Source organism: Amborella trichopoda, chromosome 6, assembly GCF_054954075.1.
Source record: "Amborella trichopoda isolate Santa Cruz 75 chromosome 6, AtrichopodaSantaCruz75HAP2 v2.0, whole genome shotgun sequence".
NCBI classification, from domain to species: Eukaryota; Viridiplantae; Streptophyta; class Magnoliopsida; order Amborellales; family Amborellaceae; genus Amborella; species Amborella trichopoda.
Window position 1 is genome coordinate 52,846,152 of NC_142341.1, and position 16,691 is coordinate 52,862,842.

The following is a 16,691-nucleotide window of genomic DNA, read 5'->3' on the forward strand; positions in this document are numbered from 1 at the left end:
CATTATTTCTTAGAACTAAATTGTGGCAGCTTTATTTTTGTTTGTGTTCCTGCTTTTGGGTGTGCGTGGGCATGCATCGCGTTGTAAATTTACTTGCCATTTACATGAGAGCAATGGTAGGAGCTTACCAATGTGGGGGTCACCTTGGTAATTATCATTTGAATATTTGTCAGTTTGGTTAAGGATTCACTCTCTATATGGTTTATGCAATAGTATTTTTTTTTATGAGAGAGTTCATAAAAATGTTAGATAACTTGGGTTGGGTTAAACCAACAAGTAGAGCTATAGGGAAATTTATCAAAATAACCATTAGAGATGGATGTCTATCATTTATCTTTTTTACAAGGAGGTTACAATCGTTATGAGCTGTTAGTAACTATGAAATGTCAAATTGGATGGCTTGGGTTGTGACAAATTTTGAGAATTTTTTTTGTATTTTTAGTCTAGTCAATGGCATGCAACCACCCGATTTGAAATGACATACAACTACTCGATTTGAAATCTGACAAACATATTGAATGTGATCTCCTTGTATTAAAAGTATATGGTCTTTTTGTATACATTTTCGGAAAATTTTAAACCTATAGTTTGATTTAATTTCAAAATACCCATAAAATGCATGATTACAAGAACTTAGGGCTATTTGTGTGATCTATTTTTTTTTATATACACTCTTTTCATTATGATGAACAATCATAAGAAAAAAAAAAATTGAAAATGTAAACTAAATATTTTAGTTTTTAACCTAATTAATATAGGCCGTCTATTTGATGAGATGTTTGGATTTAGGCCTTTAAAGGGATTTTGTGTCTTTTTTAAAATTTTATTAATAGGGAATTATCGAAATATATTTTAATTTTCGACTTATTGAAAAAAAAAATCCCATACTTATGTAAATGACGTCTATAATTTTTTTTTTCCTCTCAATTTCAGTGTTTTTCTTATTAAAATAGCTCGTATTACCGTGAAGGCCGTATGCATCAAGGTACTTAAATGTGCTGTAATGACTTTAAAAAATTATACATCATTTAAATGAGTACTTGAAGGTGTATCACCATACCCAAAAGATCCGTGTGTTGGTACTCTGTTTTTGTTTTTGCCAGATTTCTTCTCCGGTGTGGTTGGTGGAATAGTTGGGGTGGGCCTGATGTTCGAGATCACCTCTTCTTCTTCGAGGTCACGTAAAAGGTCAGAGGTTTCGAAATCTGTTAAAGATGGGTTTCTGGGTGCCTTGGATATTTCGTCTTCGTACAATGGGTGTGGATTGCAAGGTGGGTCTTTGGATTTCTTGAACACTTGTTGTTTACACAATGGGAGGGCATTGCAAGATGGGGGGTTTTTTGAAGAAGGGATCATCCCTCCTACTGCCATTCAACTGCAGCACCCACCCCTCTAACGATGTTTTTAGGGTTGTAACCACAATGATCGTCAGGAAGGCCCCCTCAAAGATTTGTAATCACCTTCGTTCCCTTCATATCAACAAGAGGGTGTAATTCTGAAAATTGTAGTCACCTTCGTTCCCTTCATATCAACAAGTGGGTGTAATTCTGAAAATTGTGCCTGGAATATGCTTCCTGGCTTTGCGTGTGCACTCACAGCAACGGAAGAGGCAACAACGCGAGGAAAGGGCAAGAAGAAAGATGTGGGAGTCCTCCGCTACTACCATCGCGGTCTTTTGAGTACGGTAATATACTTTTTAAGTCGTCACGGTATTTTGAGTGCCGTATAATTTTTGAAATTCATCACAACACTTTAAGTACCGTGATATGTGGGGGCGTTACGGTAATACGACTACTATTAAAGATATTTTGGTAAAAAAAAAATGTCAGAATAAGAAAAAAAAAGCGTATCGAGGAGGTTTACGAAATTTTGGGTTTTTTTTTTTAATAAATAAAAAATTAAGATACATTTTTTATAATTTCTCATTTATTATCATTAAATGAACAATATAAAAATAAAAAAAATGATTATGAATTTGTAAGGCCTAAGCCTCGGAGTTTACCAAATTGATTAGACAGTTTCCAAAAGTTATAGATCGAAAAAATACTCCCAAGTAAGCTTTATGATAGAGGAAGCATGTTATACATTCCAATACAATATATATATATACGCAAAAAAAAATTTCCAACTCCTATAAGCGAAAAAGAACAGTGATTTCGCCTATCTTCATCACCGTCAAAAGTTTATTACACGGTCACAATTGTCAGGTAGTGTTTTATTTTTTTATTTTTTTCTATAAATTAGAATGATCTGAAATTTGGAACATGTGTACATATCAGTGATGTGCACTTAATAAAAATGCAAAAAAAGTAATTCACGAAAACATTTTTTGGGGGTATTTTGATCAATTTATTTTATGTAAAATAGTATTTTGATATTTTTCATAATTTCGCCTATTTTTGATGAATAGAAAAGAAAAGAAAAATGAAACACTACTGGACAATCGTGACCGTACGATGAACTTTGGACGGTGATGAGGGTGGACGAAATCACTGTTCATTTTTTACCTATAGGCGTTTTGTAGTATCTTATATATATATATATATATATATAGGTGCTGTTCGATTTTTTCGAATGGTGTGGATTCAAGACCGTCACAAACTTAACATGTTCGTAGTGGTCTGTCACGGACTTGCTAAGTTTGTGACAGAGTTTTTTTCACATAAATTTGAAGTAAAAAATATGGAGGGATTGCCACGGCTTCATTTTAGGCAAAACTGTCACGAAAATACGACGAGAGGAAAAATTGTAGTACTTCACCTATAGGTGTATTAAGATTTATATATATATATATATATATATATATATATATATATATATATATATATAGATATATTTTTTTTTTTGAAAGAGAGATACCTCGCCTGAATAGGTTTTAAAACCCCATGAAAGGTGATTATCATGCAAGCGAAGGATTTGTTGTTTCTTTATCCGTGCCATTGATAGACATTTTAAGATATTTTGTAGCATATCCTCTATTTTAGTATTATATTTGAAAGGGGAATTTATTATTAAATTATCCACAAGAGATGAGGAATTTGACATTGTACGCGTGTTTCGATCTAATTTCAAAATACCCATAAAAACATACGATTTTGAGTTGGAATAATTATAATTTGGCAAAATATTAAATATGCCCTCTTACATGTATTTTGACAAGTTTTCATGTCTGAAACCAAGACAAATAAAAATAATTATCTTGAAATAGATTTGGTTGTTTAGTCTACTTCAAATGTGAGAGAGAAGAGTGCGCACTTAAAATCATGGGAAAGTAAATAATGAGGCCACATGCAATGACTGTTTATGTGAAGACTAGCCCTAGAGCATATAGCAACCTCCTCCAGGACCATACTGTCAACAACTCCTAGCCCTAGAGCATATAGCAAGCTCCTCCAGGAGCATACCGTCAACAACTCCCTCAGGCAAAGTATATAGCATTTGGGATTTAAGTATGAGAAAAGTTTATATAAGGTTGCAACTTTGAAATGTAGAATCATATATGCACCTCAAAAATCTATCGGATATATTGTTTTAATGTTGAAAAAGCCTTCTAATCAATCATCTCAACATCGAGATCTACGAATATGAAAGAACACAGTTTTTGGATATCGAAAATAGTGCATCTTACAACACATTATCTAGACCGTCCATTTTCAAGATTTTCATATATTTATAGATTTACTTGATTTTAACCATTTTTGAACTTTAAAATTTTCTAATTAGGTATGAAAATAGATTTTAAGATAATACCAATAATTTTAACCATGTTATGATAAAATTTTAAGATGCTCCTTGAAGGTTGCAACCTTATAGAAATTGCATCTAGTATTAAGTATTACTAGCTTATTATTTTAAGGAAAACATAATTGAATTTTGAGTTCTTGAAGATGTAAGGCTTTCTCTCTAAAAATTGGATCTCAGTTCAAACTTGGGGCGTCATCTTTTTTAGGCACATAAAGATCACAAATTAATTTTTTCCTTTGAAATTGATATTTCTTCTTTTTGTTCTCATAAATAAAATAAAAGAATTATGTAGATATGAAATCCACCATCTAAAACATGAATCAAGAAGGCTCTTTTCCATATTTTAGGGGCAGAACACCTTATTTTCTTTTTAATTTACCGATTTTAGGTTAGGATTCTGCTTACAAAGAAGTGATTTTGCCTTGAAAAATTGAGATTCCCATCTTTCATGTTTCACTAGGGAAGGAGTATTTTCTATGCGAGGGAGCAAAGGGACATATGCTCCTGCGGGCATTGTTGAAACGACCTAGTAACGGATCAGTTCTATATCACAGGATTTGCTTCCTCTGGCACAACCGTGAGAGTGACTGTATTATTGTTTGATCTCTTAACAACTGCCTTCATGGGCACCCCAACCTTGTCCTCCAGAACTTCTACAACCTGTTAAAAACCCATGAATCGTATTTTTCAGTTTAGGAATACATATATATGGAAAAAATTTATATAAAGGTGAGATCCTAAACAATCAAATTAAGCTGCATCTCAAAAATTCACTAAAAAAAGTTGTTTTGATGCTCAAAAATCTCAAATTGATCATCTTGACCTCAAGATGCATAAACATGAGAAAAAATGGATTTCAAATCTTGAAAATAGAGCATCTTAAAAAACGCATTTTCTAAACTATCAAAATTTTAAGATTTTTCAGTGTTCAAAGATCTGCTTGATCTACACTATTTTTGAAGCTTTAAATTTTATAATTAGAGATGAAAATAAAATTTTAGGCCATCATAAATTTTTCAAAACTGAAACAACATATTTCGATATCATCTAAAGGTGCACCTTACTTTGATTGGTTAGAGCTTCAGCCTTATACAAACCACAACCCATAGATATTACTTCAAGAGACAAAAGATTGATGCAGTTTCTACCTCCTCGACACTTCCCACTGGTTTTCCGTCAAGTTCGACAACCACATCTCCAGGGAGAAATCCAGCACGATCAGCCGGGGAGCCAGGAGTCACCTGTATCAGCAGTTTGTGATATGCAAACTCTCTCTCTTTTACACAAGCAGCAACATGGCTAGCAAGTAGATCTATTGAAGGTAATATATGATCCCAAATAGTTGGGATAATCCTCAGATGAGGATGATGATGTTGTGACACAACATGCATGCAACAACATACTTATATGTATTTATCAATTGGGAAATTGTAGTTCGGATTTCAAATAAAACCCCCATTTTTCTTTGTCTTTCCTGAATTGCATCCCAAATTAAAACTTAAAAGACCCCCTTCCATACAACTCAACCCAACTCCATTTTTCTTCTCAAAATATATCCATATAAAATATCTCAATTCCTCCCCTAAAACCATCAAATTTCTATGTCATTCTCCCACACTCACTCACAAAAATCCTCCCTTTCCCTCACTAAAACAACTCTTTACCACTTAGAGAAAAATAAAAAATAAGTAGAGAATCAAAAGCAATAAAAGTGAATTGTGGGTGTGAGAGAGAACCACGAGTTATGAAAATATAATTTAGGACACAAGGTTGCTGAGAGAGAGAGAGAGAGAGAGAGGGTTGGGGGGGGGATAAGTGAGGCGGAGGCAGAGATTTGTAAAGGAAGAAAAAAGGAGGAGGAAGGGGAAAAGAAAGGGGGGGGGGGGGGGTGTCTTATTTGTAATCCTGAAATTCGGGGGGTTTTACCAATTGAAAAACTATGAATCAAACCAATTGAACGAATAAGAATTAGATTCAAGGCCCTATGAGGTATGAAAATTTGAGGTTCAATATTTAGCAAAGCCATTATGGAAAACTTACCAGTGGCACAAGTACCCCTCTGTTCACATCAGGGAATGAGGTATCTCTTTCTTTAAGCTGAGCAACGATCATATTGTTAAGATCAAGCATTCTCAAACCAAGCCAAGGCCGAACAACTCTCCTGCAAAGCTAAAAACCTAGTTAGAATCTTAAAAGTTTGCAAAAGGCCGAACAACTCTCCTGCAAAGCTAAAAACCTAGCTAGAATCTTAAAAGCTTGCAATAAATAAAAATATTAAGATAAAAGATAAAAGGTGGATATCCCTAGAAGTTCCAAATAAATGGTGATATATCATAAATCCCCTTTTTTCTTTTTTCAGATGTGAAAAAGGTAGGATTAGAACCCTTGAAGTCATGTTGTGGCTTTACCACTCTGACCAACCAAGCCAAGGGTCATCCCTTCTATTTTAGAAGATTGCAAATAAACAAATTTAGAAATACAACAAAATTGGTAATCTTCAGGTTGAGACTTAAACGGGGCTTCACCTGCTGCTACGGTGTAAGGGTCACAACCTAGTGTCTAAGGTTCAAATCTCAGCCTACCCACCTGCAAAAGCAAAGAGAAAGGGAAAAAAGAGAGGAAAAAGACTGCCAAACGACAAAGTGATCTTAAGATAATAGGAGTGGCAATGGGTCAGGCGGCCTGGCACTAAAAAAACAAGGGTTGGGGCCACAAGGTGGTAGCCCGAGGGCTAGGGTAGGGTCCGGCAACCACTGCACGAGGGTAGGGCTGGGCCGGGCTTGGGCCAAGGCCATGATAAGGCGGCCCAAGCCCTTTTTTCCTTCTCTCTCTCTCTTGGTTTATATTTATTTCAGCCCGGCACTAACAAGGCTAGGACCGCCCTTGTAGATACTAGGGCCAAGGCTAGCCTAGACCAGGCCAGTTGCCAGCCCTAAAGATAAATACTGTCTAAAACAGCCAAGGACATTAGGGCTCAGCCGGGGGTGGGGAGAGATTATTGAATTGCTACAGTGCTTGAGCAAGATACTGTAGCAATTGGCCGGTTGGTGAAAGACCAAGTGCTCAGTCTGAGCTCGAGTTTGATAACATTTCAGAAGTGTAATAGGGGGTGGAAATCTGAGCACCCTTTTCTCATTTCTCCTCATCCAAGCATCTAATCGAGCAGAAATTTTTGGGTTATGCTTGTTTTTGTATGATCTATAAATTGAATAGATTGTTTGAGAAGGAAAAAAATAGACTTAACGGGTTCAAGATATCAAAAATTCGAGCTAAGTTTTCTCCATAAATGTTGCTCGATCTTGGATAAAAATGGCTCCCCAAGCCTATTTTTTATTCTTCATTGAATCATAGGCTGGTTTCTCACAAAAAAATACAATGAGTTTAGATTTTTGTTTCGGATACACTCGTCATCATCATCATCAGAGCCTTTTCCCAACTATTCGGGGTTGACTTTATTTTGGATACACTACGCACCTAAAAATTCAAGAGCTCGGATCATCTAGATCAGACTCAAATCACGAATCCAGTTTGGAATTACTGGTGTTTGAGGATGCTTTGACAAAGATTGGAGGCATTGATTACAGCTGAGTGTAAAGATTAGAGGATCGGCCTCAAAATTTTGAGGCAACTTCCATTGTTTTCAATTTAAATTCATATAATTAATTTTAATTTTATCATTTTCCATATTGTATATACTTCTTATGAGTTTTGTATTTTTTTTTTAATTTCTAAGATTTTTCCCAAACTTTTGGGGATTTTTTCCAACCTACACGGCCAACTCAGGGCAAACTTGGCAAGTCAACTCGGGACTTGTAGAGCTTACTTGCTCCAGGCAGGACCCAAGTTCAGATCAGAGTATTGAGTCTTCCAACCTTGATAAATACATCTGAAATCTGACCTGCCTGCCTCCAAAATAAACCATAGAGGTTACAGGAATGGCCACTTGGAACAGCATGAATTTATTCAAGTAGGTCCCTAACAGGAGTATAGTAAGTTCATGATTCATCTCTATGTCAAAAACAGATTTAACTAAACAGTCACTCTGTTACTTCATGGAGTCCAAAGATCTGTAGATCGTGGAAACCCAATATTAGTATTTCAGAGATAATTAACGAGTCATCAATGGGTGAAATCATTAAAACATCACAGCAAATATAAATACAACTCGACAGGTCTAAGTTGGCAACATCTCTGATTGTTCCCATTGTATGGGAGCATGCCTCTTGTCATGGTGTCTACAACAATAAGAGTATTTCTATTATCAAAGGGGTAATAGAACCATGGAAATCTTACTGAAGACTCTAAAACTTGCATTTATTCAAAAGTCCCACAAAAATAGAAATCGTTAAATAAGGGGTTAAACTCAACATTTGAGATAAAACATATGAAGGTCGTGTATGACTTTGTATGGGGATGAAGCCTGCTTCAACGCTATCTAATTTATTTACCTTAATATTAAGCAACAAATGGTAGGATAAGGTGTAAATGACACTACTCAAAATGCCTACAAAACGTGTACGAGCAAATGTGCAATAACTTGGTTGCACTTCTATAAGCCTTCTAACAGGCCTACACCCTGATAATCCAAACCCCCCTACTGCACATTACAAAATCAGATAGACCACTGACTCAACAGGGTTATAACTGCTATCATTGTATAAGTTAATTAGGAAGCAAATAATTAGACAGAGATCATGGCTTTCGGATGGAATAACCTACCTTTTGCATGCCTGTCACCTCTCTGCATATCAAAAGATTAAAAAAGGAGAAGCTAGCTTCCACCAGAGCAACACCAATAATGAATACTGACATAAAGATGCATGTAACATAATGTACTGGCATAACATTTTGTTTGTGTAAGTAATAATTTAATAAACCTTCATAAATAGCTTTGAAGAACAAAGAAGAAATGATAGAAAGAGGGAGAATGGCTACCCATTCTTCTTGAATTGTTCAATAATTTTTATGATCGAGTCTATTGGTACAGCGAAGCTCAAACCATCAGCATCCACAATCTTCATGATGTTAACTCCAATAACTTCTCCATCAAGATTGACAAGAGGCCCTCCCGAATTACCCTATTGCAGGAAAAGAAAAATGAGAAGATTAGCAATGATTACTAAATGTATGATAGCAAAACACCAGTATGAAACGCTTCTAATATGATTGAGTTCTACTAGCTATGTGCATTTCATTATGTTACCACAGAAAACTTATGTTTTCAAAAACTAATACAAACCTTGCATAGATTTCCAACAAATTTTAAAAATATGTAATATTAGAATACAATACTAACATCATGGGAAAAAAATACTGCCAATATAAAATGAAAGGAAAAGAATATTACCAAGAGGCATCACAACAGAGTCAAATAAAAATGATCGGAGAAATATTGCCCAACACCATTTAAAGGGAATATTACCTCATTAATCGCACAATCTGTTTGTAAATACTCCCTTCGAATTCCTGCAAGACCCAAATCACTGCTTTTGCGGTCGACGCAGCTAGATTACATGAGGAAGATAACGAGGAAAAATTAGCCCCATGAAATATAAGTATAACCGCAGAAACTGAAAGAATCAACAGAAACTATTCAACAATGGAAGATAAGCAAACGCCTGAAAAAAATTACAAGAACAGATGACAAGGGATATCAATTCATTTTGTGGCAAGAATACAGCCCTTAATAGAGTTTTGAGTTTTGAGATCAATTATGCACTTCGTTTCTGTCGGTATTATATACTTTAGTATGTGTTTTGTGACAAGGCTGCATGAGTTCCTATGACAAAAGAACCTCAATAAAACTATTATTAAATAAAGTCATTTCAATAAAAGAATATTGCATGGTTTCCTTGCCCTTTTGTAAAATACTATCAGGTGACCCATTTTATATCTCTAGGGAGCTATGAAAAGCATCTGGCCATCCAAACTTATGAATGCTAGTGAGGAGACAAAGAACTGTCATCATAGAAAACTAAAAGTCCTCAAATAAATGGAAAATGAACTTAGTTCCGTTATGCTCATGACTATAGAGGCAAAAAGGCAGGTAAAATGGCTGTAAGACTATTCCAGAACCTGGTTCAAGGCAAGCCTCTAAGCATCCATTCATCTATATAAAACATCTTGAGTTCCAATATTGTGCACCTTTGCATCATTGACAATTATCTTCAACACGTAATGATCCACTCTGGGTTGAGTAGACACTACTGCCATTCTCCCTTTGAAATTTTGGTTTTTCCTTTCTAAAATGAAAAATATATAGTTCAATTGTTGATTGAAATTTGATTTTGGGAAAGCATAGTAGATCCATAGGACCATTATAAATTGATTTGGGGAAAGCAAGGAAAGATAGCCTGTCTATGACATACACTAAATAATTCTCTTAGAACATGGCACATGCTTAAAAATCAGAATTTCAACAAAACCAGTAATCAATTGTTCCCATACTACTATGGAAAAAATCTCCGCAAGTAGTTAAGAAAAAAAAAAAAAAAACCCTCAATATTATCGTAAGAGTGGTAGCATGTAGAAGCTCGATTATTACTCTTAACAATTCCGCATACAGTTTATTGCAAAAAGCTGTGGAGCGTGACAATAATGAATCACACCTCTCGAAGGAAGAAAACTAAAAAAAATCAGTTCAACCTTTTGTGGCATTGAATTTGGAGGCAACTGAAAACTTACCTAACAATACCAGCTGTTATTGTATTTTGCAAGGAAAGAGGACAACCTAGAGCTACCACCCAGTCTCCAGGACGAAGCATGCCTGATGAACCAAGCTTCGCAGCTGGCAATGGAGTCTTAGATTTGATCTTCACAACAGCAATGTCAGAGTGAAAATCAGCGTTTACCACCTCGCCTTCAAATGTTCGGCCATCTTGCAGAGTTACATCGACCTGCTTTCCAATAACAAAACCACATGATATGTAAAAAGCAAACATATAATACACAATATAATGTACAGCAAGAGCCAAAATAATATATGGTCCAGCAGGTATAATGCTCCCTCAAGCCCTATTTAGAAGTAGGGTTAGAACCCTAAATCTCGCGGATGTGTCCTCCTCAACATAGCAATCATCCCGGAAAAAACACACACACAGACACAAAAAAAAGAGAGGCTATATGTATCTAAACAACATGTTCAAAAGATTGAACAGAAGTCATACAATTTTGGACAATCAGATTTAAGTGTTTAGGAGCTCAAAATCCCTTTTTTTTGGGAAAACACTCATTTGTTGATTCGAAGGTGGATCCCAAAATTTAGATCGAGAAAAGACCCTAAAGTAGGTCTTTTACCCAAGGAAGTAAGTGTACAATGTGCACCGGCGAGACTGCACCTTATGAGGTCATGAACAATATATACATTACGAAGAACAAACACACGATCTTGTATCCTTGTCACGTCAATCATGTTATTTTTAATGAGCATTTCCTATGTTGGTGTCCATTTTATTAGAACCTTTGAAAATTAACAGGCATTCTAGTAAAAGGACCAACATATTTTTATATTTCAATAAAAAAAAAGGAACAAAATATATATTTGAAGAAAGTGGCCTTCTCTAAAACAGAGAGCACCCTTTATGGATCAGTATACTCTTCAATTACAGGACTTAATGAAACTTCAGAGCTTGTTACAGAGCAATCCAATTCATTCCTACAGTTTTTTAGAAAGCCAAAAAGCCACCTCATCACTAAAGTCAACAGGGAATACTATTTTACAGAAGTTAAACTCAATATTTAGTAGATTACAACCAAGTATCAACTATCAAGGAATGAAATGCATCTCTGGCAAAAGAAAAAAAGGTTATCAAGCCAAATGCCAGAAACTATTGCATATTGATAAATTTGAAACACAAATATATAGTTTGATAGGGAAGAGTCTGACCTTTCTCTTGTATGGAGACCTAGCACTTTGGAAGCCTACCACAACATGGGCACAAGTTAAGATTGTGCCGTCTGGATCAATTATTGTTCCAGATCCTATATTCTTCCCCAGGGTCATGCCACTGAAACCTGCTATGAAGAAAATAACCTATTTCGGTTGAAATCTAATAATATCTTTATTAAAATTTACAAAATACAGATCAAATAAATAACTTTAGTACATTACGATACAAGATGTTTGCATGTTAAGACTTGAGTAAAAAAAATATGAGTTTTAAAAATTACTTGAGAAAAAATATTCATAACTAAAATAAATAACTTCCCAATATGTTTATTATGTATCTAATTATGATTTATAAATTTGAGTGTATGTTTTATTTTTTCTTAATTTTCATATTTCTTATATATTTATTGTGACAGCTCTGAGAAAGAGCAAACTTGTGCAAGAGAATAAAAGAAATCACTCATTTGCTTCTTTCTTGCAAATCTTTTGCTCCCAACTACTTATCTTTGTGCACTGAGCACAATCATAAACTTCTAATAACTAAGAAAGAGTACCAATCTTTCCAAGACTGATAGAAAATTGAGCTATGTGAGAAACACAAGAAATCACCTTGTGTAACTGAAAGATTGACAACAGCAGGTCCAACCAGAGCAGCCGCATTTGCGATGGAATTCCTACCCAAGCAGCCAGAACTGGAGTTGTTCTCATCTCCAACATCATCAGAACCTTTCTCCTTGACACCGATATAAGGAGGTGACGTTGAACCTTTCTTCTTAATACCGATAAAAGGAGGTGAATTTGAATTCAACGTATCAGTACCATCAGTTCTAGAAAAGTTTACTGGCAGATACCCTAAAAAACAAATGCAAAATATAATTGACGATCAATCACTTTCTCCAAAAACTATCCAATGAACGGGAAATGGAAATGAGTAACTCATAACAAGTATATAAGAATCATATTCTAACAAATACACAAGTTTCAAAGCTTTTGATATCAGCCCTCTAGTGACAACACAAACATTTGGTTGCTTGTCACCCAAGCACTGGAATGACATGGTGGATCCCAAGTTTTTTTACTACCCAGGCAAGGAATTCCATGTTAAGAACATAAGCCTGTTGGGCATAGTTAGAATAGAGTTTTTTTTTTTTTAATACTATATTTTTATAATTTTTTATAATTCTACAGGTTTGAATATTTCCCTTATTTCAACATCAAAAAGTGAAGTTAAGCCTACCCTTGTTTGTGGTATCCAACCATGGAGAAAGTTGATGGACTTCTCCCAATAAAGACTGCCACCACCTCAATGGAAAGTCATATGAAGACTGAGATATGTTGGTCTTAAATTTTTCATCTCCTGTTACCAACGCAATATACAATGTCTCATAAAAAGAACTTCGTACATGAGCTTTGTGGGCAATATAAACGTAAAAGTGGGAGGAATTGCATTATACAATGCACTTTAGCAAGTTTAACAATAAATTCTTTACTTACTAGAGATTGTGTTGTAAATGGAGAAAGCACTAACTCCAACAATAGCCAATCGAAAGAGTTGTCCTGTTGTCTTATGTCCTCCTCTAAAACATGTTTGGGAGCCAAAATATCTGCTGTGATTTCCAGTCTACAAAGAATAGAAGTGTAAAATTATCAAAAAAAGAAGAGAAAACAGAAAAAGAGATCAGAATAACAATACCAGTCAAATGACAAATTATGCAATGCATGCCATTCCCTCCACTTTTTTTCTAAATGAAAAAAGTTTGAGTTTAATCATTGGGCAATGATGTCCACCTATTTACAACAACGAGTAGACATAATTCAGATTCATGAGTACCCATTCAGGATTACCAGAGCACCCAATATAAACCATATAACTATGGAACATGGACATGTATCTATGGTTTTTGTGCATCAACACTCTAAGGATATGATACACATGTATGACAATTTAGAAATGGGTGAGGTTTGTATAGAGCCTAGGCTCTAAACAATCAAATTAGAGCCTACCTTCAAATAGTATCGAGAAATATGGTTTTAATACTGGAAATCTTTGTGATAGCCTTAAAATATATTTTCATATTTATTTATAAAATTTAAAGCTTCAAAAAATAGTGTAATTCGACAGATCTATGAACACTTGAAAATCTTGAAAATTGACGCTCCAAAAATATGTGACAAAACACACTACTTTCAAAAGTTGAAATCCATTTTTTTTCTCATATCCATGCATCTTGACGTCGAGATGATCAATTGAAGATATTTACGCATCACAACAACCTCTTCTAGTGAAAGTTTTGAGGTAGGCTCAAATTTGATTGTTTAGAGCCTCAGCTCTATATAAACTTTGCCCTTTAGAAATCTAGACACTTATTATTAATATTTCTCGTTGAAATTTTCATGGCAAAAAGAGTTAATGCTCCCTAAACTCCCGCCTCCTCCCACCTTTCAATAGTATAGAGGCATGTCTTGTCAGAAAGGCCAATATCAAGATTGGCGCATGTAACGCTCATATAAATGAAGACACTTGGACATGTATCCGTGTCTATGTAAAATATACACTATATTGACTTTTAGCTATGAAAGAAAATATAATTTTAGTACAAGGAGTAATTATAATGCTTTTGACTGGACAATCTTTGTACTGTCAAATTTCATTGAACCTAATTTTTTTTCCATATTTTGCAACCAGCTAAAATTGAAGTGCAGATATCACTCTGCTTGAGTTCTAGCTATGATTTAGTATCAAAATAAATCAGTATACATAAATTTAAGAGACTGGCAAATTTTAGAAAACCATTAGATTATAAGGGAGTCCTCTACAAATTTCACAAAACTAAAGAAATTAAATCCGGAACGAGATCGATTCATTAAAAATTTGAAACCAAAGATAAATAAATGATTGATAGAATGCTTCAATGAATCAATCCAAAAAATGTAACACAATAAGGTCCAATTTTAAGGTCCAATTTTATGAAATGGGAGAATTCAAAAAGAAAATAAACAGATAAACCATTGCATTTTAATATGAAAAATAAAAAATAAAAATTAACAGGATCACTAAACCAATAAAAGAAATTCAGAATTCAACACAAAATACTTACAGTTAATAACAGCGGATGTCCCTGCCTCTGAGCTCCGTAGATTCTGAAACCCCTCAACAAAGAAGAAAAAACTTTTGCCATGTATCCTCTCTCCAAAAATAAACAATGGCCGATTCTTAATGCAGGATCATTAACGTCGAAAATTGATCATTTCCTCCAAAAATAAGATCCCATGAGATTAAAACTAAATCGAAAGTGAAGTAAAATTCAAAGAGATTTACAGGGCCAAAATGAAGCAAATTTGTAGGGTTCCAGAATGTTTAAAAGAGATTTTCTGGGGTTTAGGATTTTTGAAAAATATGAAAAATGGCGGGGTTTAAAGTCTTGAACCCCGCCTTTAAACCAGATCAAATGGTGACTCAAATGCTTCAGAAGTGACGATATAGCTCTTTGTCTTTACCTTAAATCCTAAGGACTGGATCGATATGCAATACTAAAGGCACGTTCCAGAATCAACGGTATAAAGGTCATTACGAGAAATACTTGGGGTCAACAAATTTGGGCACGTCCCAGTGCGCTGGATATGAAATGTTGTCATGTTTGCTTTGGAGTTTGGAGCGAAGAATTCCGATTTTTTTTTTTAATTTAGTATAAATAAATTTGACATTTGTATATAAAATTCAGTCTTTTGCTGGTAGAAGATTTTCGAATTGGTCTAAACAAGGCGAATTTGATAACATTGGTTGAAACTAGAAGCGGCAATGAGTTGGGTCCAAGATATTCTAAAACAAAATTGTCCATAATTTCTTAGGTGCAATGCATCACTAACCTCAATAAAATGATATTCTGAAACAAAACTGTCAACTTGCTCTCTAGGCTTTGGGGTTCGGGACATAACCATTAGAACGTAAAAACTAACTTTGGAAAAATCAAATTGCAAACTTGGTGCCTCAAAAAAAATTAACTTTTCAAAATTGAACAAGGACCATCCAATCTTTGGATAGCAAACTCTAAGAGTTAAATACTTCAAATTGACTTAAAAAAAACTTCAAATTCTAGTGCTTCTAAAGTTGATCTTAAAATCTGATATCCACAAAATCTTCCCAAGTAAGTCTTTTAACCAATGGAACAAGTGCGCAGTATATGTTAATATGGGAGCATAGTATATGTACTACTATCTTTGGGCCTTCCCCTAACATCTACCATTTTAAGGGGTGTAATTTACATAAGGCGGCAACAGCGTCTTATGAAAAAATAGTAGGCCTACACCTCCTAACCCTACCTGAAAATGCTTTTTCGCATAAGAAATCCTTACCATTGTTTGAAAATTTATTTCCACCCTTTAGTATGATTTTCAAGCTATGATAATGATGCATGTATGGAAAATTGATAGTCAAGAAAATGTATTATGAGATGCATTATTTTTAAAGTTTTTTTTGTTTTTCAAAAATATAATTGTCAATGTCAAAATGATCAAGTGGAAGGTTCTATGGTACCAAAACAATTTATTTGACTCATTTTAGAGGTGCAACCATAACTGTTTTTTTTTTAAAAGGTGAAAGCCTTGTACAACGATTTTCCTTTAAAAATATGCTTTTAAGTAGTGCGTGTATATGTGCGCATGTACAAGAAAAACAATACCATATTGGCCAACCTTTTGCATGTCCCCATGCACAATTTATGTCATGGAAAGACACATTGTTATTTAAAATATGGTAAAAAGTGAATTAGCCGCAATGTTACATATTAATTATAGCTTGAAGCTAATCGTTTGTATACCAATCATAGTATTTTTGTGTATCCACTCCCAATAATATGATGAAAATTACCTTAAGATGTTTATTTTCCTTCTTCTATAAATTTTTTGAGATCACAATTGATAATTTTGGAAAAGCAAAATGGTCAAGCAATTTACGATTTATCAATGTAGTTGTAAGCTTAAATTGATCATTTGACTCTGTCAACTAATTTATTATTGAAAAAAGCTGGGATTAACCACTAGCTCATATGACCATATGAGC

At 34.5% G+C, this 16,691-nt stretch overlaps 1 protein-coding gene and 1 long non-coding RNA gene across 4 annotated transcripts; one reads left to right on the plus strand and one right to left on the minus strand.

The window, feature by feature from the left end:
• The first annotated feature begins 916 nt into the window (after positions 1-916).
• Positions 917-1,760, plus strand: LOC110008519 (uncharacterized). The gene is made up of 2 exons (XR_016057438.1): positions 917-985; positions 1,104-1,760. It is a non-coding gene; the product is annotated as an uncharacterized LOC110008519 (long non-coding RNA).
• Positions 1,761-4,085: 2,325 nt separating this feature from the next.
• On the minus strand, positions 4,086-15,106 carry DEG14 (Trypsin family protein with PDZ domain-containing protein). Of its 3 annotated transcripts, none has more exons than XR_016057434.1 (11): positions 14,731-15,106; positions 13,127-13,253; positions 12,870-12,989; positions 12,242-12,484; positions 11,630-11,757; positions 10,429-10,640; positions 9,167-9,248; positions 8,680-8,822; positions 5,785-5,964; positions 4,893-4,985; positions 4,086-4,404 (listed from the first exon to the last, which is right to left on the minus strand). XR_016057434.1 is itself a non-coding variant. In XM_011630381.3 (11 exons), exons 1-11 carry the CDS (start codon positions 14,809-14,811, stop codon positions 4,288-4,290), a joined length of 1,467 nt encoding a protein of 488 aa, XP_011628683.1. In that variant the 5' UTR covers positions 14,812-15,106; the 3' UTR covers positions 4,086-4,287. The 3 variants fall into 3 exon arrangements, 2 of the variants coding, with proteins under 2 accessions (XP_011628683.1, XP_088725498.1); XM_011630381.3 differs by having other exon boundaries at positions 5,785-5,905; XM_088869372.1 differs by having other exon boundaries at positions 4,809-4,985; positions 5,785-5,905.
• Positions 15,107-16,691: the final 1,585 nt, after the last annotated feature.

Bases quoted from the DNA above. Each gene is read 5' to 3' on its own strand.
- DEG14 (XM_011630381.3), bottom strand. From the start codon at position 14,811: ATGGCAAAAGTTTTTTCTTCTTTGTTGAGGGGTTTCAGAATCTACGGA. The intron at 12,990-13,126 runs GTAAGTAAAGAA...CGTTGGTAACAG, and splicing joins CATTTACAACACAATCTCTA to GAGATGAAAAATTTAAGACC. The intron at 9,249-10,428 runs GTAAGTTTTCAG...CATGTAATCTAG, and splicing joins ATAACAGCTGGTATTGTTAG to CTGCGTCGACCGCAAAAGCA.